The 23,811-nt window shown below is 45.0% G+C and overlaps 1 protein-coding gene across 10 annotated transcripts; it reads right to left on the bottom strand.

The window, feature by feature from the left end:
- Positions 1 to 1,766: 1,766 nt before the first annotated feature.
- On the bottom strand, positions 1,767 to 23,681 carry ZFP82 (ZFP82 zinc finger protein). 10 transcript variants are annotated; one of them, XM_070062341.1, is made up of 6 exons: positions 23,511 to 23,666; positions 23,017 to 23,212; positions 16,459 to 16,545; positions 13,171 to 13,297; positions 10,377 to 10,472; positions 1,767 to 3,827 (listed from the first exon to the last, which is right to left on the bottom strand). In XM_070062341.1, exons 3-6 carry the CDS (start codon positions 16,465 to 16,467, stop codon positions 2,476 to 2,478), a joined length of 1,584 nt encoding a protein of 527 aa, XP_069918442.1. In that variant the 5' UTR covers positions 16,468 to 16,545; positions 23,017 to 23,212; positions 23,511 to 23,666; the 3' UTR covers positions 1,767 to 2,475. The 10 variants fall into 10 exon arrangements, with proteins under 10 accessions (XP_069918442.1, XP_069918443.1, XP_069918444.1 ...); XM_070062342.1 differs by having other exon boundaries at positions 10,377 to 10,469; XM_070062343.1 differs by lacking the exon at positions 23,017 to 23,212 and having other exon boundaries at positions 10,377 to 10,469; positions 23,405 to 23,681.
- Positions 23,682 to 23,811: the final 130 nt, after the last annotated feature.

Genomic DNA, 23,811 nt, shown 5'->3' with positions numbered 1-23,811 from the left:
TAGGCTAATCCTCCGCCTAGCGGCGCCGGCACACCGGGTTCTAGTCCCGGTTGGGGCGCCGGATTCTGTCCCGGTTGCCCCTCTTCCAGGCCAGCTCTCTGCTGTGGCCAGGGAGTGCAGTGGAGGATGGCCCAGGTGCTTGGGCCCTGCACCCCATGGGAGACCAGGAAAAGCACCTGGCTCCTGGCTCCTGCCATCGGATCAGTGCGGTGCGCTGGCCGCAGCGCGCCGGCTGTGGCGGCCATTGGAGGGTGAACCAACGGCAAAAGGAAGACCTTTCTCTCTGTCTCTCTCTCTCACTGTCCACTCTGCCTGTCAAAAAAAAAAAAAAAAACTTTTTAAAATAATATATAGTTCATAAAAGAAAAGATAAATGTCCCATTCTTTTCCTTTATCAATATACCCTAGTGTATTACACATCAATGCTTTTGCTCAGGGGAAAAAAAGCTATTAAAATCTATAATGATAATGATAGGACATACAAGCCAATTTGAGAGGAATCCCCTGATCAAAGACAAATACAATTCAGCATATTTTTGAAAGCCACAATGGATTAAAAAAAAAGGTAGGTATTATGGCATAATATTCCATATTGGACTCCTGGGACTGAGTCTTGCCTCCAATTCCAATCCAGTTTCCCCCAAAGAACCTGGGAGGCAGCAAGAGAAGTCCAAGTCCTTGGGTTTCTGCTACCTATGTGGGAGTCCTGGCTGTTGTACCCATTTGGGGAATGAATCAGCAGATGGAAGATCTCTCTCAATCTCTTCCTTGCTTGCCCTTCAAATGGATCTTTTAAAAATAATGATGCAGGAGCTAAATAGGGTGTTTTTAGGTTTCCTTTTATGTTATTCCCCTTTGTTAAATATTGACCAAGGCTGGAGATTAGATAGCAGAGTATTTGTGTTTATGAACTGAAAAAGAATTTCTCACCTTCAGTTTGTTTGTTTTTTTGTTTTGTTTTGTTTTGTTTTAGGCAGAGTGGACAGAGAGAGAGACAGAGAGAAAGGTCTTCCTTTGCCGTTGGTTCACCCTCCAACGGCTGCCACGGTCGGTGCTCTGTGGCTGGCACACGGCGCTGATCCGATGGCAGGAGCCAGGTGCTTCTCCTGGTCTCCCATGGGGTACAGGGCCCAAGGACTTGGGCCATCCTCCTCTGCCTTCCCGGGCCACAGCAGAGAGCTGGCCTGGAAGAGGAGCAACCAGGACAGAACCCGGCGCCCCGACCAGGACTAGAACCCAGTGTGCCGGCGCCGCAGGTGGAAGATTAGCCTATTGAGCCACGGCACTGGCCTCACCTTCAGTATCTTAACAATAAGATATCTGAAGCTCAGTAACAGGTAAATCTTGGGGGAAGGCATTTCTATTGTCATCACATCAACAGTCTTTCATATGAACTCTCCAAAGAATACTATTGGGGTGGGTGTTGTGGCACAGCAGATTAAGCTGCCACTTGGGGAACCACACCCCAAATCAGAGTGCCTGAGTCTCAATTACTCCACTTCTGATCCAGCTTCCTACTAATGTACCTGGAAAGCTGCATATGATGTCTCAAGCACTTGAGTCCCTGCCACCCACACAGACGACCTGGACTGAGTTCCTCTTGGCTCCTGGCTTCAGCCTGCCCCAGTCCTGGCTGTTGCAGGCATTTGGAGAGTGAACCAATGGATGGAAGATCTCTGTCTCTTCCTGTCACTCTGCTTTTCAAATAAATAAATAAATATTCTGAAAAAGACTACTATTAATGATGATAATAAAATAATACTTGGTGGCTTAAAACAATAATCAGTTTTTATTGTCTCATCATTTTGTGGGTCAGGAGTTTGGTCAGTTCTACTGTCCTATATGGAGTCCACCTGAGGTCACTCAGTAGTATTCAGCTGGTGGCTGATCTGGAGGACCCAAAACTATTTCACTCAACTGCCTGGTGTCTTAGTGGCGTGTCTGGAAGAATGAATTCAGCAGGATGCCTCCCCCATCAACGCAGTCTCAGTGCTTCTCCATGTTGTATCTTCAGCAAAGTAGCCAGACTTAACTTGAGAGAAGATTTCAAGAGCTGAAGCAACCTTACCAGTAAAGCCTGGGTCCAGAAACCAGCACAGCAGTACTTGCTGGGCAAAGCAGTTTGCAGAGTGTGCCCGTATTCAAGGGTAAGGCTGTGGATTTCATCTCTTAATATAAACAGTCTAAAAATATTTGCAGCCATGTTTGCCACAGTTTTATAACACCATTTTTGAAGTGAAGAAATTATAGCACATAACAGTTAAGTTCAATATAACACAGTAAGAAAATGTTGGGATGTAGATGGTGGAAAAGTGTCTTTTCCGTATTTATTACATTAATAGGATTTGTTTCTAGGACCAATGTGCTGAAGTTTCAGCTTTGAGTGAGTATAAAATTTCTTATGACACATCAGTTGCATGTATAAAGCAGATTACTACATTCACAAAATATTCTATGACATAGGACTGAAGAGAATTATATTTTTACATTATGAATTTTCAAATGATGGGTAAGGTGCGAATGTTGTCTAAAGGCCTTCTTACATTCCTTACATTCATAAGGTTTCTCACCAGAATGAATTCTCAGATGCTGAATTAGGGAAGAATTAAGTCTAAAGGCCTTTCTACATTCCTTACACTCAAAGGGTTTTTCCCCGGTATGAATGCTCTGATGTAGAGTAAGTTTTTGGCGCAACCTAAAGGCCTTCCCGCACTCCTTACATTTATAGGGTTTCTCACCAATATGAATGCTCTGATGTTGAGTAAGCTGTGAGAGTAGCCTAAAGGCCTTTCCACATTCTTTACAGTCATAGGGTTTAACACCAATATGAATACTCTGATGTGAAATAAGTTGTGAGTAACGACTAAAGGCCTTCCAGCATTCTTTACACTCGTAAGGTTTCTCTCCAGTGTGAATTCTGTGATGGAGAATAAGATGATAGCCACGACTAAAGGTCTTCCCACACTCCTTACATTCATAGGGCTTCTCGCCAGTGTGAATCCGCTGGTGGAGCGTGAGCTGCTGCCGCACTCTAAAGGCCTTTCCGCACTCTTTGCAGTCATAGGGTTTCTCACCAGTGTGAAGTTTGTGATGCACTCTAAGGCCAGAGCCACACAAAAAGTCCTTGCCACACTCTTTACATTCATAGAGTCTGTCGGCAATGTTAAGCTTCTGATGTCGAGTAAGATGTGCATACTGTCTGAAGGCCTTCCCACACTCCTTGCATACGTAGGGCTTCTCACCGGTGTGAATCCTCTGATGCAGAGTAAGCTGTCCTCGCACTCTAAAGGCCTTCCCACATTCTTTGCATCCATAGGGCTTCTCGCCAACATGAATTTTCTGATGGACCCTAAGGTCTGGACCACATATGAAAGCCTCTCCACATTCCTTACATTCATAGAGTTTTTCACCAGAATGGAGTCTCTGATGGCGAGTTAGGTGTGCAGTCTGTCTAAAGGCCATCCCACATTCCTTACATTCATAGGGTTTTTCGCCAGTATGAATTCTGTGATGAAAAGTAAGCTGCTGGCGGACTCTAAAAGCCTTCCCACATTCTGTACATTCATAGGGCTTCTCCACAAAGTGCACTTTCTGACGTGGAGTGACGGATGCAGGTTTTCGGTAAGAGGACACTTTTTCAGATGTGCTTTTCACTTGAGATCCCTCTTGTCCTTCACATTTTCTTCTAGACTCCCAGTCATTTTTTAAAATCAGGTTCTTAAGGCCATGGTTTTTAATTCTTTCCATTATCTTAAAATGTGATAAACTTATTTCATAAATGTTACTTTCTGAAGATAATTTTTTGGTCTCACATCTGGTCTCCAACTCTAAAAGAAACAAGAAAACAAACACATGCTCTTTCTTTATCTAAAAGAAGAATTTCTACAGTAGAAACAAAAGACAACAAAACACCAGATAAATCTCTAAAATGTGGTTATTCAATTTGGATGGAAAAACAAAGCAAAAGGGAACACCAGAAAAATAAAGAGTTCATATAACAAAGTGAGACTGGTGATTAAGAAAACGTTTTAAGTTGGTGGTTCTCAAATTGAGATGTGGAGGGCTGGCATGGTGGCATAAAAGGCTAAGCTGCTGCCTGCAGCGCAGGCATCCCTTAAGGGCACTGATTCCACTCCCAGCTCCTCCACTTCTGATCCAGCTCCCTGCTAATATGCCTGGGAAAGCAGCAGAAGACGGCCCAAGTGCCTGGGCCACTGCACTCATGTGAGAGACCCAGATGAAGCTCAATGAAAACAGTAAGAAAGTACACCCAGGAATAAAAAATGGAAAGTGAAAATAATCTTAGAAGAGACAGTTTAAAAAAGGTGACTGGGGCCAGCACTGTGGCATAGTGGTAAAGTAACTGCTTGTAGTGCCGGCATCCCACATGGGCACTGGTTCGAGTCCTGGCTGTTCCTCTTCCAATCCAGCTCTCTGCTATGGCCAGGGAAAGCAGTGGAAGATGGCCCAAGTCCTTGGGCCCCTGTGCACCCGCATGGAAGACCGAGAGGAAAATGGATCTTTTTCTAGGAAAATATAATTTACCAAAAACTGACCTTAAAAGAGATACACTGTTTTTAATGCTTATTGATTTACTATCATCTACTTGAAAGGCAAAGTGACAGAGAGAGAGATAAAGAGAGATCTTCCATCTACTGCTTCAGTCCTCAAAGTTGGCAACGGCCAGGCTGGGCCAGGCGAAAGCCAGGAGTCCGGAACCCTGGTTAGGTCTCCCACGTCAGTGGCAGGGACTCAAGTATTCGAGACATCCTCTGCTACCTCTCAGGGTGTGTGTTAGCAGGGGGATGGATTGAGAGCAGAGCAGCTGGGACCCACACATTCCAGTATGGGATGCAGGCATCACAAGCAGTGGCTTAATCTGCTATCCCACAATGCCTACCTATTTCTAAAAGGGAAACAGAGAAAGTATTCAGACTTACTATTCTTTCTTTCAAGAATTTTTTTTTTTAAAAAGATTATTTATTTGAAAGGCAGAGTTAGAGAGAGAGAGAGAGAATATCTTCCATCCACTGATTTACTCCCCAAATGGCCCCAATGGCTGGAGCTGGGCCAATGTGAAGCCAAAAGCCAGGAGCTTCTTCCAGGTCTCCCATGTGGGTGCAGGGGCCCAAGTACTAGGGCCATCTTCTCCTGCTTCCCCAAGCACATTAGCAGGGAGCTGGATCGGAAGTGAAGCAGCTGGGACTGAAACCAACACCCATATGGGATGCCAGCACTGCAGATGGTGACTTAACTTGCTATACTATAGCAACAGCCCCAAGAAAAATGTGTTTTTTTTTTTTTTTTTTTTTTTTTGACAGGCGGAGTGGACAGTGAGAGAGAGAGACAGAGAGAAAGGTCTTCCTTTTGCCGTTGGTTCACCCTCCAATGGCTGCCGCGGCCGGCGCACCGCACTGATCCGATGGCAGGAGCCAGGAGCCAGGTGCTTCTCCTGGTCTCCCATGGGGTGCAGGGCCCAAGCACTTGGGCCATCCTCCACTGCACTCCCTGGCCACAGCAGAGAGCTGGCCTGGAAGAGGGGCAACCGGGACAGAATCCGGCGCCCCGACCGGGACTAGAACCCGGTGTGCCGGCGCCGCAAGGCGGAGGATTAGCTTAGTGAGCCGCGGTGCCGGCCCAAGAAAAATGTTTTTAAAAGGTTACTAAAAGCTTTAAATACAGACCATCCAAATTCCACTTCAGCTGAGAGCTAAGAAAAACAAGGACCTCCAAACTGCCTTCATAAAGTAGTACTGCATTAAATAAAGATCGCTCACAAAAAAAGAAAACTGCACACCAATTATCTGAATACTGATGTAAAAATTCTAAACATCTCATAAAATGGCACATTCAGGGGCCGGCGCTGCGGCACAGTGGGTTAACGCCCTGGCCTGAAGCGCTGGCATCCCATATGGGCACTGGTTCTAGTCCCAGCTGCTCCTCTTCCAATCCAGCTCTCTGCTGTGGCCTGGGAAAGCAGTAGAAGATGGCCCAAGACCTTGGGGCCCTGCACCAGCGTGGGAGACCCAGAGGAGGCACCTGGCTTCTGGCTTTGGATTGGCATGGCTCTGGCCGTTGCAGCCAGTTGGGGAGTGAACCATCGGATGGAGGATCTCTATCTGCTTCTCTCTCTTTCTTTGTAACTCTGACTTTCCAATAAATAAATAAAATAAATCTTTAAAAAAATAAAATAAAATGGCACAAAGACTCAGTGCTGTTTATTACAAGAAGGTTATTAAACGTGGCTCAATATTGGGAAATCTATTAACATAATTCAACATATTAACAGAACAAAAAGGGGGGAAAAAGCTCTTGTACTCCAAAGATGCTAAAAAGGCAACTAAAAAACAAGAACTGTTCCTCATTAAAAAAAAAAAAAGGCTCAATAAAACAGGAGTGAAACTTCCCTAAAATATAAAATATATATAATCTTACAAAAAGGCAATTTGCTTACCATTACCCCTACTATTTAATTATGTATTGGAGTTATTAATCAACACAACTAAAATGAGGGGGGAAAAGAAGAGGCAGAATTAGAAAAAAGGCCAAACTGAGTTTCCAGATTATATACTTGTATAATTGTATAGAGTCAAAATCAAAATGGAGTGAGTGTGGCTAAAAGATAATTGCGGATCTCTTGCTTCTGTACATATTAGCTTTGCTTGCTAAAGACTAAGGGTGTATCTTGTGGAACTACGTAGGCCCAAATTCCAAGGAACTGAGAAAGTACTAAGCTGACAGAAATGTGCCCTGACCTGTTATCTTACAACCTATCTTGGGTTTGTTATTGTTCCTGGGTTTGTTATTGTTAACTGTTACCTTATAATCATATTCTCTGCTTTTTATTGTTCACTGCATACCAGGGGTTTGAAATTGTGAGCCCTAGTGGACAGAATATTATAAAAAACCGTGTAACTCGCTGTTGGGGGCTGCACTCTTGTAAGGAGTGTCGGTCCCGATTGGTTGCCTCTCATTTTCAATAAAATTCATGTGTGACTGTCACTGGTTTTTATAATATTCTATTTTAGCTGACGAGAGGATGCAACAATTGGAAAACTCAATAGGTTTAAATCATATAAATGACAACAAAATTTAGTAAGATTGCAGGATACAAAATCAAAATTTAAATACCAGTAGCCTATAAATACACATACAACAATAAAATATAATGGAGGGAAAAGATCCCATCCACAATAGTAACAAAATGGGCAAATTTAAATATTTACATAACCTTTATGAGAAAAACTTTGAAATACAAAGCATTTGGCATAAGAAATCACACACCAAATCATAAGAGGAAATTACTCTGCTTAAGGTGAGAGTAGCCTACCGAGGGTGTTCATGCTGAGAAGCTATTGAGCAAGGAACAGGTGTAAAGACAATGACCAAAAACAGGGAAAGATTTTGCTCAAAGTAACAAGGTATATTGAATCTTGCAGATTATTTCCCTTGGACCAACCAGCAAATACTACTGTATTTGCTGTATTCCAGAGGAGTGACAAGGAACTGGATATGAGACAGGCCAGTGGTGGGGTTGGCGCAGTGGTACAGTAGGTTAATCTTCTGCCTGTGGAGTGAACCAACGGAAGGAAGACCTCTCTCTCTCTGTCTCTACTTCTCACTGTCTGTAACTCTCTCAAATAAATAAATAAATAAGTAAATCTTTTTTTTTTTTTTCAAGAGAAAGGCCAGTGGCTGGTTAGTTCCTAGAAATTCAGCCATCTCCATGGGCTCAATTGACAAAGCACTCCTACCTCAAGAGGCAACTGTGTTCCAAGCAAGTTTAGAAGTTTCACTTTTTTTTTTTTTTTTAAGATTTATTCATTTATTTTGAAAGTCTGAGATAGAGAGAGAGAGAGAGAGAGAAAGAGATCTTCCATTTGCTGGTTCACTCCACAAATGGCCTCAATGGTCTGCACTGGGCCAGGCCAAAGCCAACACTGCTATCTCTTTTTTTCTTCTCTTTACTCTTTCACTTGCACTTACTAGCATGTCCTATTGACAGTATCTTAATTCAGATCATGTACTTAGCACCATCTCCTTTTTTTTTTTTTAAAGACAGAGTTACAGAGAGAGGTGGTTCACTCCCCAGATGTCCACAATGAGCCAATATGAAGCCAGGAGCCAGGAGCTTCTTCCGGGTCTCCCATGCGGGTGCAGGGGCCCAAGGCCTTGGGCCATCTTCTACTGCTTTCCCAGGCCACAGCAGAGAGCTGGATCGGAAGAGGAGCAGCTGGGACTAGAACTGGTGCCCATATGGGATGCCGGCGCTTCAGGCCAGAGCTTTAACCCATCGCGCCACAGCGCTGGCCCCACACCATCTCCATTCTTTTTTTTTTTTTTTTTTTTGGACAGGCAGAGTTAGACAGTGAGAGAGAGAGAGAGAGAGAGAGACAGAGAGAAAGGTCTTCCTTACGTTGGTTCACACCCCAAATGGCCGCTACGGCCAGCACGCTGCACCGATCCGAAGCCAGGAGCCAGGTGCTTCCTCCTGGTCTCCCATGGGGTGCAGGGCCCAAGCAGTTGGGCCATCCTCCACTGCCTTCCCGGGTCACAGTAGTGATGGCTCTTGCCTCAGGGAAATGTTTCTTTGATGGGGAGTTTGAGATTTCTTTTTCTTGTTTATGCTTTATTTGTGGTAATGGAAGAGTGAGTGACTTAAGCAGCCATGGCAAGGCAGATACACAGGCCTGGCTGCAGCGGAGGGTTGGGCAGAGTGGCTCAGGGCCTCGGTGCTGCAGGGGTTTGGTGTCTTGGGTGCAGCAGAGGGTTTCTGAGCACTTACCAAGCGTGGCTGTTTCTTAGGTGTGAGAGGTGCTGTGGTTTTTTGTGCAGCCACCATGTTGGTGTTAGGGGGTGGTGTGGAAATTGTTAATCTTATATAAAGCAACTCAATAAATTCTTTCAAGGTTTCCAAAAAAAAATAAATAAATAAAAATAAAACATAATATCAAACATATTCTTTTGTTGTAGTTTTATTTGCCGTTTAAAAATTTGTGAGACTGGCATTGTGGCATAATGGTTCTGATCCAGCTCCCTGCTAATGTGCCTGGGAAAGCAGTGGAGGATGGCCCAAGTGCTTGGGTCCTGCACCCACAGGGGAGACCTGGATGAAGCTCCTGATTCCTGGCTTCAGCTTAGCCCAGCCCCAGCAACTGTGGCAATTTGGGAAGTGAACCAGAGGATGGAAAGATCTCTTTCTCGCTGCCTCTCTCTCTGTAACTTTGCTTTTCAAATAAATAAAATAAGTCTTTAAATTTTAAAAAATTATGAAAGGAAAAAGCATTTGGCATAAGTAAAGATGCTTCCTCATTGTGGTGCCTGAGTTCAAGTTCCAGCTAAAGCTTATTGCCAATCTAGGGAGACCTAGATTGAATTCCTGACTCCTGGCTTTGGTCTGACGCAACCCCAGCTGTCACAGGAATTTGGAAAGTCAATCAGTGGATGAGAGATCTCTGTTTATCTCTGTCTCTGTCTCTCAAAAAAATAGTTAAAAATATATGAGAAAAGTTGAAAAAACTTCTCGGATCATATTTTTTTTTTTTTTTTGACAGGCAGAGTTAGAGAGACAGAGAGAAAGGTCTTCCTTTTCTGTTGGTTCACCCTCCAAAATGGCCACTACGGCCAGCACGTTGTGCCATCCAAAGCCAGGAGCCAGGTGCTTCCTCCTCGTCTCCCATGCAGGTGCAGGGCCCAAGCACTTGGGCCATCCTCCACTGCCTTCCCGAGCCACAGCAGAGAGCTGGACTGAAGAGGAGCAACCAGGACAGAATCCAGTACCCCGACCAAGACTAGAACCTGGGGTGCCAGCACCACAGGCGGAGGATTAGCCTAGTGAGCCGCAGCGCCAGCTTCTGATCATAATTAAAACAGCCTTCCCATTCCACACCAGTCTCTACTCCCTGACTTCACAGCACTATCTTATTACCTGAATCAAATTTTCTATTTATTTACAGTTACATTGCTTCCCTTATCAGAAGGTAAATTCAATGAGGACAGGGACTTCATTGGGTTTACCATTGTACTGATAGCCCTGACTCAGAGCTATTTAGCTATGCAAAAGAGGAAAGCAATAGAATGAAAATATACAATGATTGTTAATAATGAACAAAGATAGTTGTTCCCACTCCTAGTACTTTCAAAGGGGAGGAAAACTGGAGAGAACCAAAAAAAGAAGAGTAACAAACAAACAGGTTAGTTCTTTTAGCACTACCTAAATAAGATCTTGATTTGTTCTCCAGAACTCAGATTTTCCTTCAGCTATAGACCTTTTTAAAGAGGTTTCTAAACAACATAACAAGGGGGGTGCCTCTTCCCCAACTGTTTGGATTGTTTGGTAGTAACAGCTTTGTTCTGCTTGACTGGCCCTCACTCACCTGGATAGCACCTTCTTCCTTTCCTCACAACTTTCCAAGGCTCTTTTCCTTGTTCCAATAAGGAAATCACATCTGGTTTAGAAATGAAGCGTCCTGCTTAGAAGAAAAGAAATATAAGATATAATGGAAATAAAAAGTAAATTCAAAATTACTTTGATTCAGTGTTGGATAAACTTGTAATAAACTATATGTAAAAACAGTAACTGATAAAGCTTTTAAAATCAAACAAAGCATGGCTTAAAACAATAAACAGCTGTTAGAGAGGGAGGAAAAGGTCTTTTTAAAACTGGTATTTGGGGGCGGCACTGTGGCGTATTGGGTAAAGCCGCTGCCTGCAGTACTGGCATCCCATATGGGCACTGGTTCAAGTCCCGGCTGCTCCACTTCCAATCCAGCTCTCTGCTAGGGCCTGGGAGGGCAGTAGAAGATGGCCCAAAGCCTTGGGCCCCTGCACCCGCATGGAAGACCAAGAAGCTCCTGGCTTCTGGCTTCGGATCAGTGCATCTCTGGCCACAGTGGCAATTAGGGAGTGAACCAGCAGATGGAAGACCTCTCTCTCTCTCTGCCTCTCTTTGTGTAACTTTGACTTTCAAATAAATTTAAAAAATAATGGTATTCCTACAAATGCTCCTTCTTCAGAGGCAACAGTGGCCTGTTTCAAATGCTGCCTCTACCACATCACAGTTGTATGATCTTAGGATTACTTCAGTACTTTATTTTCCTCATCCATAAGATGAGGATAATAACAGTATCATATACAATTATTGTGAAGACTATATTAAGTCTATCTATATTTAAACATTGCCTAAAGCACTATATATATATTTCATTAATATTAGTTATGGCTATCTTGTTGAGAAGAAAACAGAGGCCGGTGCCGTGGCTCAATAGGCTAATCCTCCACCTAGCGGCGCTGGCACACCGGGTTCTAGTCCCGGTCGGGGCGCCAGATTCTGTCCCGGTTGCCCCCCATTCCAGGCCAGCTCTATGTTATGGCCCGGGAAGGCAGTGGAGGATGGCCCAAGTGCTTGGGCCCTGCACCCCATGGGAGACCAGGAGAAGCACCTGGCTCCTGCCTTTGGATCAGAGTGGTGGGCTGGCCGCAGTGCACCAGCCACAGCAGCCATTGGAGGGTGAACCAACAGCAAAAGGAAGACCTTTCTCTCTGTCTCTCTCACTGTCCACTCTGCCTGTCAAAAAAAAAAAAAAAAAAAAAAGGAAGAAGAAGAAAACAGAAGCTTCTTGACACATTTACTTTTTTTTTTTTTTTTAAAGAGGGACTCTTTTTTTTAAAGATGTATTTATTTAGTTGAAAGCCAGACTTACACAGAGAGAAGGAGAGGCAGAAAGAGAGGTCTTCCATCGCTGGTTCACTCCCCAACTGGCCACAATGGCCAGAGCTGCGCCGATCTGAAGCCAGGAGCCAGGAGCTTCTTCCAGGTCTCCCATTGGGGTACAGGGGCCCAGGTCTTGGGCCATCTTCCACTGCTTTCCCAGGCCACAGCAGAGAGCTGGATTGGAAGTTGAGCAGCCAGGTCTTGAACCAGCACTCATATGGGAAGCCGGCACTTCAGGCCAGGGTGTTAACCCGCTGCACCACAGTACCAGCCCCAACAAATTTCTTTTATTTCTTAGGATACTCATTCAGTGTTAAATGCAAAGTTCTTCGATTTTAAATTTTTAATTGCAAAAGTAGATAAAACAGTATGTTTATCAACAAAAGGAATGAATATTCTTGAATTGCAAATAAAACCTACTGCTCCATTTACCCCCCCATAAATTGTGTGTTTATTTTTGGTAGAGAAAAACCAAGAAGCTATTTTCCTTACAGGTATATCAACAAATAACAAAATATCTAAAGCAATTTTGAGTTCAAACACAAAGTGAAATCCATTTCCTCTGACACTGGTAAGGCTGCAAATTACCCTGACTTCCGATCTAACCCCTTCAGAAGACCTCAGAGCCACGTAAGGATGGGGCAGAAGAATATATTTAATGAAGGTGTGTGCTTCCAGCAAAATAAAGCTCTACCATTCCCTTAAGAACCGGGAGCAGGAGTGTGTGTCTGGTGCATAAGTTAAGCAGCTGCTTGGGATACCCGCATCCCATTATTGGAATGTGTGGTTTGAGTCCTGGTTATCCTGATTCCAATTCAGCTTCTTGCTAATGAGTACCCTGGAAGGCAGCTGATGATGGCTCAAGTAATTGGGTCATTGCTACCCCTATGGGAAACTCAGATGGAATTCCCGGCTCTTGGCTTCAGCCTAGATCAACCCTGGCTGTTGCTGATATCTAGGGGAGTAAACCAGCACACAGATCTTTCTGACTTTCAAATAAAAACAAAAATAAATAAACAAACATTAAAAAGAAAAGAACACATGGGGCCAGCGCTGTGGTACAGTGGGTTAATGCCCTGGCCTGAAGCGCTGGCATCCCATATGGGTGCCAGTTCTAGTCCCAGCTGCTCCTCTTCAGATCCAGCTCTCTGCTGTGGCCTGGGAAAGCAGTGGAAGATGGCTCAAGTCCTTGGGCCCCTGCACCCACATGGGAGATCCGGAAGAAGCTCCTGGCTCCTGGCTTTGGATTGGCGCAGCTCTGGCTATTGAGGCCATATGAGGAGTGAACCAGCGGCTGGAAAACCTCTCTCTCTGTAACTCTTTCAAATAAATAAAATAAATCTTTTTTTTTTTTTTTTTTTTTTTTTTTAAGAAAAGAACACATAGCAGAAATTCAGTTTTTGAGGAGACAGATGATGCTGAAGAGAATCTAAATTTACCAGAGGAGATAACCTTACCCAGTGAGACCAAGTTGCTGTAGTTCTCTAACATCACATCTCTATACAAGTCCTTCTGTTCCAAGTCCAGGAATTCCCATTCTTCTTGAGAGAAGACTATGGATACATCATTGAATACCACTGATTTCTGAAATGATAAACCATAATTACAACTGAAATGAAAGAAAATTTGTTTCAAGATGGAAGGAGAAAAGGTGAGAAGAGATATTGTAGGAACTGGACTTGTATGGCAAACAAACAGGCTTGGGCTGCAGCCCTGTAACACATTGATTTAGGAAATGAGTGTCTGAAAGAGAGTGCCTATGTGTACCTGAAGGATCTTGTACTATTGTCTCTTATGTGAGGGTTTTCAAAAAGTTCATGGAGGGGACCAGCGCTGTGGTGTAGCCGGTAAAGCCACCACCTGCAGTGCCGGCATCCCAGATGGGCACCAGTTCAAGTCCTGGCTGCTCCACTTCCAATCCAGCTCTCTGTTATTGCCTGGGAAAGCAGTAGAAGATGGCCCAAGTCCTTGGGCTCCTACACCCACGCGGGAGACCAGGAAGAAGCCCTTGGTTCCTGGCTTCAGATCGGTGCAACTATGACCACTGCGGCCAATTGGAGAGGGAACCAGTGAATGGAAGACCTCTACCTCCCTCCCTCTCCCTCTCTCTCCCTCACCCTCGCCCTTCCTTTATCCCTCCCTCCCTCTCTCTCTCTGCGCCTCTCCTTCTCTGTGTAACTCTGACTTTCAAATATACAAATAAATCTTTTTAAAAAATGTTCATGAAAAGTGCGTATTATGAGAAAACTATACATAGATTTCAATCTTTTTTTTGTACCAACATATACTTATTTTTCCATGAACTTTTAGAAGTATCTCCATATACTCTGGTATACTTCAATTATCCGAACAGGTCTAGGAAAGAAAACAGAGTATATTTTTTAAAAAGATTTATTTATTTATTTGAAAGGCAGAGTTACAGAATGAGAGAGGGGGAGGCAGAGAGAGAGATGGTCCATCTGCTGGTTCACTCCCCATATGGGCACAACAGCCAGGACTAGGCCAGGCTGAAGTCAGGAGCCTGGAGCTTCATCCAGGTCTCCCACATGGTGCAAGGGCCCAAATACTGGGGCCATCTTGCATTGCTCTCCCAGATGCATTAGCAAGGAGCTGGATCAGAAGTGGAACAGCTAGGACTCAAACCAGTGTTCACATGGGATGCTGGCATCAGGGGCGGTGGCTTAACCTGCTGTACCACAAAACAGGCCCAGAGTTTTTTGATTAAATGAGATACCATATATTAGCTTTCTGTCTGCTATATATCTCCCTCATAAACTCTCAAAAAATGTGTTATTCTACCCCCTCCCTTTGAAGAAAAGATTTTTGGAAAAGGTTCCCTACAATATCTTTCTTTTATAGGATCTGAATATAACTAAAGAATTTCCTCTAAGTTTATCAAAGAAATCATAAGCATTCACTTTGTTATACAGATATTTTTAATGAACTTTTACAAATTTCATTGTGTAGGGACAGGTGTATAGCCTCGCAATTAAGATGCCAGTTAAGACCCCCCATATCCCATATCCAAGTGCCTGAGTTCAATACCCATCTCTGCTCCTGACTCCAGCTTACTGTTTATGTGGTGACTGAGAGGTAACAGCCCTGGCTCAAGATATAGGGTCCCTGTCATTTGCATGGGCGATCAAAATTGGGTCCCATCTCCCAGATTCAGCCCTATCTGGAGGCTGTTGTGGGAAATTGGGGAATGACCCAGTGGAATAGGGAGTTTGCTCTCTTTTTCTCTTCTTCTCCCTCTCAAATAACAAATTTTTAAAATAAAAAAAAACTAGATTTTATAATAGTCTGTAATAGATACTTAGACTATACTTGGATATTTTGTTTGGACAAAATTTTTTTTTAAAGATTTAGTTATGCCGGCGCTATGGCTCAATAGGCTAATCCTCCGCCTGCGGCGCTGGCACCCCAGGTTCTAGTCCCAGTCAGGGAGCCAGATTCTGTCCTGGTTGCTCCTCTTCCAGTCAAGCTCTCTGCTGTGGCCCAGGAAGGCAGCGGAGGATGGCCCAAGTGCTTGGGCACTGCATCCACATGGGAGACCAGGAGAAGCACCTGGCTCCTGGCTTCAGATCAGCGCACCGGCTGCGGCAGCCATTGCAGGGTGAACCAATGGAAAAAGGAAGACCTTTCTGTCTCTCTCTCTCTCTCCACTCTGCCTGTCAGAAAAAAAAAAAAAAAAATTTATTTATTTATTTGAAAGTCAAAGTTACACAGAGAGAGGAGAGGCAGGACAGAGAGAGAGACAGGTCCGATGGTTCACTCTCCAATTGGCTGCAATGTTCGGAGCTGTGTCGATCTGAAGCCAAGAGCCAGGAGCCTGTTACAGGTATCCATCACGGGTGCAGGGGCCCAAGGACTTGGGTCATCTTCTACTGCTTTCCCAGGCCATAGCAGAGAGTTGGATTGGAAGTGGAGCAGCCGGGTCTCTAACCAATGCCTATATGGGATGCCGGTGTGTCAGGCCAGGGCGTTAACCTGCTGCACCAAAGCGCTGGCCCCTTGGACAAAATCTTAAGACCCTCCTCCAATCTCAGAGTCTACATGACAATTCATGTATCTAGATTACCTTCTCACCTCCTACCATTTCCCATCTCTCACTGTACAGATTCCTTGTTCTGAAGTTTACAGTGTAGAGATGTAGCATGACCTGGAATCATCCTGTTCAACTATAAATGGAACCTTGCTCTTGGTGTGCAACTCTTAGGGATTCCCAATGAAGATCCTTGATCTCTGTATGCAGGACTCAGTTGCATTCCTATCCAGTCCTGAAAGCCTTACAAACCAGGAGATCCCCCATATAATAAGCCTGAGAGCAATAAACAGGAAATTTTATCTTACACACTGAAAAAACTTAAGTCTGAAAAAAAGTTGAGAGTTTTCCTTTGAGTGATTATACAAGCTCAACTTCTCTCATAAACATAAAAGGGACAGTCAAATGTCTCTTTGGAAGGATTTCACTTCTGCATCATTACAGTTTTTAGTAGAAGACTGAGCACATATAGGAGATACTGAATATTGTTCAAAAAATGCATGAACAATGATTGGGGAAAAAAAGAGGCTAAGGTAATAGGATAAAAATTGTTCTACGAAGCTTCAGACTTCACTGAATTTAGAAAAACCGAGAGAAGCTACTAGGATAGGGCTTTCACAGCTAGGAAGTTTCAGGATAAAGAAATGTTCACAGGACCACAACATAGTATTTCTGAGAAAAGAAAGAAACGGTAGCTTACATGGGCCATGGTTTAAAATGCAAAGACTGATCAGTCCTCCTTGAGATTTATTTGCCAGGAGAAGCACAGAATCCACAGAAGCCAGAGCTAGGGAAGGAAAACAAGGCCATGAGTAGAGAGAGGCCCAGAACTTCCAAAATGACTTCAGTTAATATAACTTTCCCCCTCTTCTGATTTCTCCACTATGCATGTGCAGTTGTACACACACACACACACACACACACACCATGCACAGAGAGATTGGAAGGTGTCTGAAAAGGCTAAACCTCTGTAAATTCCGCATCATCTAAACCAGAATCTCCCAAGTCTTACAAGCCTGCCTGGAATCATAGGACACAAGAAGAGAAATTCATAAGGACCAAGTAGCAATCCAGGACAACTTCCAAAATCATCTGAGTTCATCCTCTCTGCTGACAATCAGAATCGCCCACACTTCTCTGCATTACTTTATTTGCCATTCTCTTTCCTAAAACCTAGGAGGAAAACATGTGGTGGATTCACCCTCTTGGCAGATAGACAATTATACATTTTTATTTCACAAGAATTTCCAAGTGATGGGTGCTTTATATACATTAATTGTACCTTTGGGATTGCTATTTACTAACTATTGTATCCATGAAATGGATCAAAAAATTCACTCTAAAAGAAATTAAATCATTTGTAGAAATTCAGTTTAAAAATAGCAAAGCTGCATTTACAATACTTATTTTTCTAACCAAAAAGCCAGATCTCATTCTACTTTAGCCTCTGAAACCCAGAATTTGCTGCAATAAGAAACCTAGAATGCACAATTCACTAAAACAGGAATAACATAGCAAATCACCAAAAGATATTAAATCTCATTAATTAAACTTAAAAGTATTGATGGTCAGTCATATTAGCAAGTATGTGAAGTCCAGTATACTGTACATTGTATAAATATAAAAGTATGTATAAACAGCATTTTAGCCAACTAATATTTTGACTTGGAGATTCTAATTTGGGGACTAAATAAAATAATTGTATATGTGGTCAAAGATATATTTAAGAATATGTTGAGAGGGGCCAGGCTGTGGCACAGCAGGTTAGAGCCCCAGCCTGCAGTTCTAACATCCATGGGCACTGGTTCGTGTCCCAGCTGCTCCACTTCCAATCCAGCTCTCTGCTGTGGCCTGGGAAAGTAGAAGATGGCTCAAGTGCTTGGGCCCCTGCACCCATGTGGGAGATCCGGAAGAAGCTCCTGGCTCCTGGCTTCAGATCAGCATAGCTCCAGCCATTGCGGCCAAGTGGCGAGTGAACCTGTGGATGGAAGACCTCTCTCTCTTTCTGCTTCTTCTCTCTGTGTAACTTTCTCTCTGACTTTCAAATAAATAAATCTTAAAAAAAAAAGGTTTATTTATTTATTTATTTATTTTTATTTTTTGACAGGCTGAGTGGACAGTGAGAGAGACAGAGAGAAAGGTCTTCCTTTGCCATTGGTTCACCCTCCAATGGCTGCCGTGGCCGATGCACGGCGCTGATCCGATGGCAGGAGCCAGGTGCTTCTCCTGGTCTCCCATGGGGTGCAGGGCCCAAGCACTTGGGCCATCCTCCACTGCACTCCCGGGCCACAGCAGAGAGCTGGACTGGAAGAGGGGCAACCGGGACAGAATCCGGCGCCCCGACGGGACTAGAACCCAGTGTGCCGGCGCCGCAATGTGGAGGATTAGCCTAGTGAGCCCTGGCGCCGGCCGAAAAAGATTTATTTTTAAAGATGCATTTATTTCTTTGAAAGACAGAGTTACAGGCCGGCGCTGCGGCTCACTAGGCTAATCCTCCACCTTATGGCGCCGGCACACCGGGTTCTAGTCCCGGTTGCCCCTCTTCCAGGCCAGCTCTCTGCTGTGGCCCGGGAGTGCAGTGGAGGATGGCCCAAGTGCTTGGGCCCTGCACCCCATGGGAGACCAGGAGAAGCACCTGGCTCCTGCCATCGGATCAGCACAGTGCACCGGCCGCAACGCACCGGCCGCAACGCACCGGCCACGGCGGCCACTGGAGGATGAACCAACGGCAAAAGGAAGACCTTTCTCTCTGTCTCTGTCTCTCTCTCTCTCTCACTGTCCACTCTGCCTGTCCAAAAAAAAAAAAAAAAAAAAAAGAGTTACAGAGAGAACAAGAGAGATAGAGATCTTCCATCTACTAGTTCACTACCAAAATGGTCGTTAACAGCCAGGGCTGGGCCAAGCCAAGGCCAGAAGCCAAAAGCTTCATTTGATTCTCTTCTGCTTTCCTAGGCACATTAGCATGGAGCTAGATGGGAAGTGGAGCAGCCAGAACTTGAACTGGCCCACATGGGATGTTGGCATTACAGACAGCGGCTTTACCTGCTACACCACCACACTGGCCTCACTTACCTGTCTTTTTCCTGCATAGGTTTATCTATCTTAATAGATAATAAATAATGTAAGGATAACAAGCATGTTATTTTAGTCACTGTGTTTCCTCTAAGCACTGCACAAGATCTGGTATACTGTGAATACTTTATAAATGTCTGATCATTGAACATTAAGATTCCACTTCTAGAAATTTATTGAGGAACTATTTTTAAAAGTGTGCTGAAGTTCATTAGAAATAATTTATGACAACCAAAAATCAAATACCTACCACAGGCAACAAGTTGAATCAGTTATACTCTATTACATTACAGCATATTTTATAATTATTAATGGTAATAATTGTAATTAATGAAGAATTATAGTCATGATAAATTATCAGGTATGTAGGCAGACTAAAATAAATATATACAATGTTGGGAGGTGGTGGACCCTCAGATATTAAAAATACAGGCTTTCTTTGTCAGGATTCAGGATAGGACTCTAGGTTCTGACAGTTGTTTATTGTGAGACTCTGGACATGGTCCTTAATTTCCAGTGTTGACTTTTTCTTAATTTTCTGTTTCCTTATAGTGCAGAAATTACAAAATCTACCGTAGAGAATAAGGTTAGAATATAACGCATATATTTAATTTGCACTAAATACAATGAAAAACATTACATGTCCTTCATTCTACTAATAAAGAAAATTATCTTTGATAACTTATAGTGTAAAAATTTGAAATTTATTGAAAATTAACAATTTTTTTTTGACAGGCAGAGTGGATAGTGAGAGAGAGAGACAGAGAGAAAGGTCTTCCTTTTGCCATTGGTTCACCCTCCAGTGGCCGCCACGGCTGGCCCGCTGCAGCCAGCGCACCGCACTGATCCGAAGCCAGGAGCCAGGTGCTTCTCCTGGTCTCCCATGGGGTGCAGGGCCCAAGCACTTGGGCCATCCTCCACTGCACTCCCGGGCCACAGCAGAGAGCTGGACTGGAAGAGGGGCAACCCGGACAGAATCCGGCGCCCCGACCGGGACTAGAACCCGGTGTGCCGGCGCCATAAGGTGGAGGATTAGCCTAGTGAGCCGCGGCGCCGGCCGATTTATTGAAAATTAACAATCTTAATACTAGGAAACCTTTTTCCTTTTTTCTTAAAGCAATTTTCTTAAGCTTTTCAGGGTGTTCTAATAACACTAAGATAAATTTTAGAACTAGGCTTGAGAATGTTACTCTCTTAATTAGAGTTCATTTTAATTATAATATTAGCAAAAAGAGATCCACAAAGATCAAAACACAGAGCAAGGCCCTTCTTGCTCACTATCTCTGGCAGCTCTTAAGAAACATCATTCTGAATCACAAAACCTGCTCAAGAAATTTGATACTGTATCATAGTGAATAAATTAATAACAGTTCAATCAATAGGCTGGTGCTAAGGCACAGACAGTGCGATGGCAGTGCTGGCATCCCATATGGGCACTGATTGCTCCTCTTCTGATCCAGCTCCATGCTATGTGTCTGGGAGAGCAACTGAAGATGGCCCAAGTATTTGGGCCACTCCACCCACATGGGAGACCTGGAAGAGGCTCCTGGCTCCTGGTTTAAGATCAGCCCAGCTCTGGCCATTGCAGCCAGAGTGAACCAGTCGACGGAAGATCTTTCTCTCTGCCTCTCCTCTGCCTTTCAAATAAATAAATAAATCTTTAAAAAATCTCTAACTCTGAAAGAATATTTTACTTGATAAATTGCCCTGTTAATTATTTTAATAGATGTCTCCATACCTTGAAAGATATAAATTCTTAGAAGATTTTTTTCAAATTAGAGGGAAACCACTGTACTGCCCTTTTTACTCCATATAGCCACAGTAATATAATAAAACTTACTACTTTTTCAGCAAAGTGTTAGGAAGTCTCACTTCCTTAAATAATTAATTTTTACAATTTTATTTTAGAAAACAAACATATACATACATATAAACATACAGAAAAAATGGAAAACAAACATCAAAATAGTGAAATTAATTCTGAGTGGTAAGACTATGGGCAATGTAAATTTTCTTCTTTATACTTTCCTTAGGTTTCTGTTTTTCTTCTTTTTACAATAAACCTGCATTAATTATATCATTAGAAAGTAAAACTATTTTTTTTTAATTTGACAGAGTTAGACAGTGAGAGAGAGAGACAGAGAAAGGTCTTCCTTCCGTTGGTTCACCCCCAAATGGCCGCTTCGGCTGGCGCTGCGCTGATCCAAAGCCAGGAGCTTCTTTCCTGGTTTCCCATGCGGGTGCAGGGGCCCAAGCAGTTGGGCCATCCTCCACTGCCTTCCTGGGCCACAGCAGAGAGCTGGACCGGAAGAAGAGCAACCGGGACTAGAACCCAGTGCCCATATGAGATGCTGGCGCCACAGGTGGAGGATTAACCAAGTGAGCCACGGTGCCAGCCCCACTAAAACTATTTTTAAACAAATAAAATTTAAAACAGTGGTATGGAGAGGAAGTACCTCTTTTTTATGATTTATTTATTTATTTGAAAGGCAGAGTTACAGAGAGGCACAGAGAGAGAGAGAGAGAGAGGTCTCCCATCCACTGGTTCACTCCCAGGATGGCTGCTACGGCCGGAGCTGCGCCAATCCCAAGCCAGGAGCCCAGAGCTTCCTTCAGGTCTCCCATGCAGGTGAAGGGGCCCAAAGACTTGGGCCATCTTCTATTGCTTTCCCAGGCCATAGCAGAGAGCTGGATCGGAAGTGGAGCAGCCAGGCCTTGAACCGGTGCCCATATGGGATGCCAGCACTGCAGGTGGGAACTTTACCCGCTCTGCCACAGCGCCGGCCCCAGTACCTGTGTTTTTATTCAGTGGAGAAAGACGGGGGTAAAGTACCTGTTGTGCACCAAATACTGTTGTACTTTAGTATTCTCTCACTGAATTTGGGAATGTTGCTTTTTCCTTCATTATGTTCAATCACAGAGAAGAATCTTGATAGTGAAAGTAGCCCGTTATTTTGATGAAGAACAGTAAAAGAAAAACCTGATAGGTATTATTTATTTCTGCCATGCTGATTTTACTTACAGACACAGTTTTCTTAACAACAGAGGCTTCCTCTCCAAACTCTGTTTTAAAATTTATGTAAATGGCAACCGCAATTTTGGTACAATTTCAAGGGATATCCATCCCCCTAAAAGCACCAAATGGATTAAAAGCACCTCTGGTTTTTTAATTGTTCTAAACTATTTGGGCATTTGGTCTATTTTTTCAAAACTTTTAGGAAATGCCCAACACAGTTTGGTATTTATATTTTTTCTGATCTATAAAAGGCCGGTGGAGAATTGCTCAGAATCACCACATAGCAACAAATAGCTAAGGTTTATTAAGTACTTACGAAATACCAGGCACTGTTCTAAGAGCTTCACACATAAAGTGACGTCACGCAAGTAACGGAAAGAATCTGCCAAGTGGATACGTGCACTAGCGAGGGGGCTGCATATCAGTTTAATGGACTAGACCTTTAAGAAGTAAGCAAATGCCCCCTAAAAAATCAAAATATATGGCCGGCGCCGCGGCTCAACAGGCTAATCCTCCGCCTAGCGGCGCCGGCACACCGGGTTCTAGTCCTGGTCAGGGCACCGGATTCTGTCCCGGCTGCCCCTCTTCCAGGCCAGCTCTCTGCTGTGGCCAGGGAGTGCAGTGGAGGATGGCCCAGGTGCTTGGGCCCTGCACCCCATGGGAGACCAGGAGAAGCACCTGGCTCCTGCCTTCGGATCAGCGCGGTGCACCGGCCGCGGTGGCCATTGGAGGGTGAACCAACGGCAAAGGAAGACCTTTCTCTCTGTCTCTCTCTCTCTCACTCACTGTCCACTCTGCCTGTCCAAATTAAAAAAAAAAAAAAAAAAAAAAATCAAAATATATTTCACAGAACACAGAGGAAATATAATCCACCTAGACTTTAATTTTTAAAAAACCAACAGCAAGTCATTCCTCCTCCTCCTTTTCTTAGAAATCAGCAGGACCTAGAGAAGGGAACCTTACCCCAGGCCCTTCCTGAAGCCCAGCCGAGCCTGGTTAAATGAAGACACCACGCCACGACCGCACCTGCCCTACCACGCAGCACCCACAAACATCCAGAGTCCAGCGAGAGGGAAAACCCTCCGAGCGCGAGAGAAAGGCCACCCACGGAGCCCGCGGTCCGAGCTCGCGGCGGCTTCCTGGAGGGAACTCCGCGGTTCCGAAACTTGCCTTTGGAGCCCTCGGAGCCGGGAGGGCGCGCGCTGGCGTGTGCACGGGGGAATGCAGCGTGGTGGGCGTTCTGCCGGGAGCCGGCCTGCGGGGCCTCTCCAGGTAGAGCACTCCGGTCCCGAGACCGGATCTGAGCTTTTAGTTTGTTTGCAGTCTTCTCGCTAGAGCTCAGACGCCCAGACCGAGGGTCCTTTTCCTGCGCCGGGCAGAGGACGGAAGACGCTAGCTGGGGTCAGCGGCATCTACTTCCACGGCCACAGCAACCTCCGCTCACACACGACGGCCCCGCACTCCCAGGGGGCAGACAAGCGCCATCACGCATCAGCCCACCGCCACAGCCCGGCCCTGTCACGCCCACAGACACAGGCGCGCACACACACACACTTACACCGCCGCCCGTCGCTCACACCCCGGCCGGAGGCGCGGGGCTCCCAGCGCTCCGCGGTGCCGCGGTCCCTTCCCCCTTTCGTCTCTTTACCCCCGCACCGCCGCACCTTTCCTACGGACGGCCAGGGCGGCACACTCGCGGCGCCGAACAAATCTGCCGGAGAGGCTCTGAGGCAGCGAGGAAGCCACCAGCCGGCGACAGCCCACAACGCCCGGACCTAACGGGCCCAGCGCCGGGGCTGCTGGGAAGGCCGGCCGGGCGCCCCGAGTGCGCAGGCGCGCCGGCCCTGGGGGCGGGGCGCTGCTCCGAGAGCCGCTTGCGGCCCCGCCCCAGCCGAAGCGGGCTGACAGGCCCTTCGAACCCGAGTCCGTCAGCCGCGGCCCAACCCGGAGGCGGGTTAGAACTAC

The sequence above is a fragment of the Oryctolagus cuniculus genome, chromosome 18, assembly GCF_964237555.1.
Source record: "Oryctolagus cuniculus chromosome 18, mOryCun1.1, whole genome shotgun sequence".
Lineage (NCBI taxonomy): Eukaryota > Metazoa > Chordata > Mammalia > Lagomorpha > Leporidae > Oryctolagus > Oryctolagus cuniculus.
The sequence above is the reverse complement of the archived record's forward strand: the minus strand, read 5'-3'. Positions and strand labels throughout refer to the sequence as shown.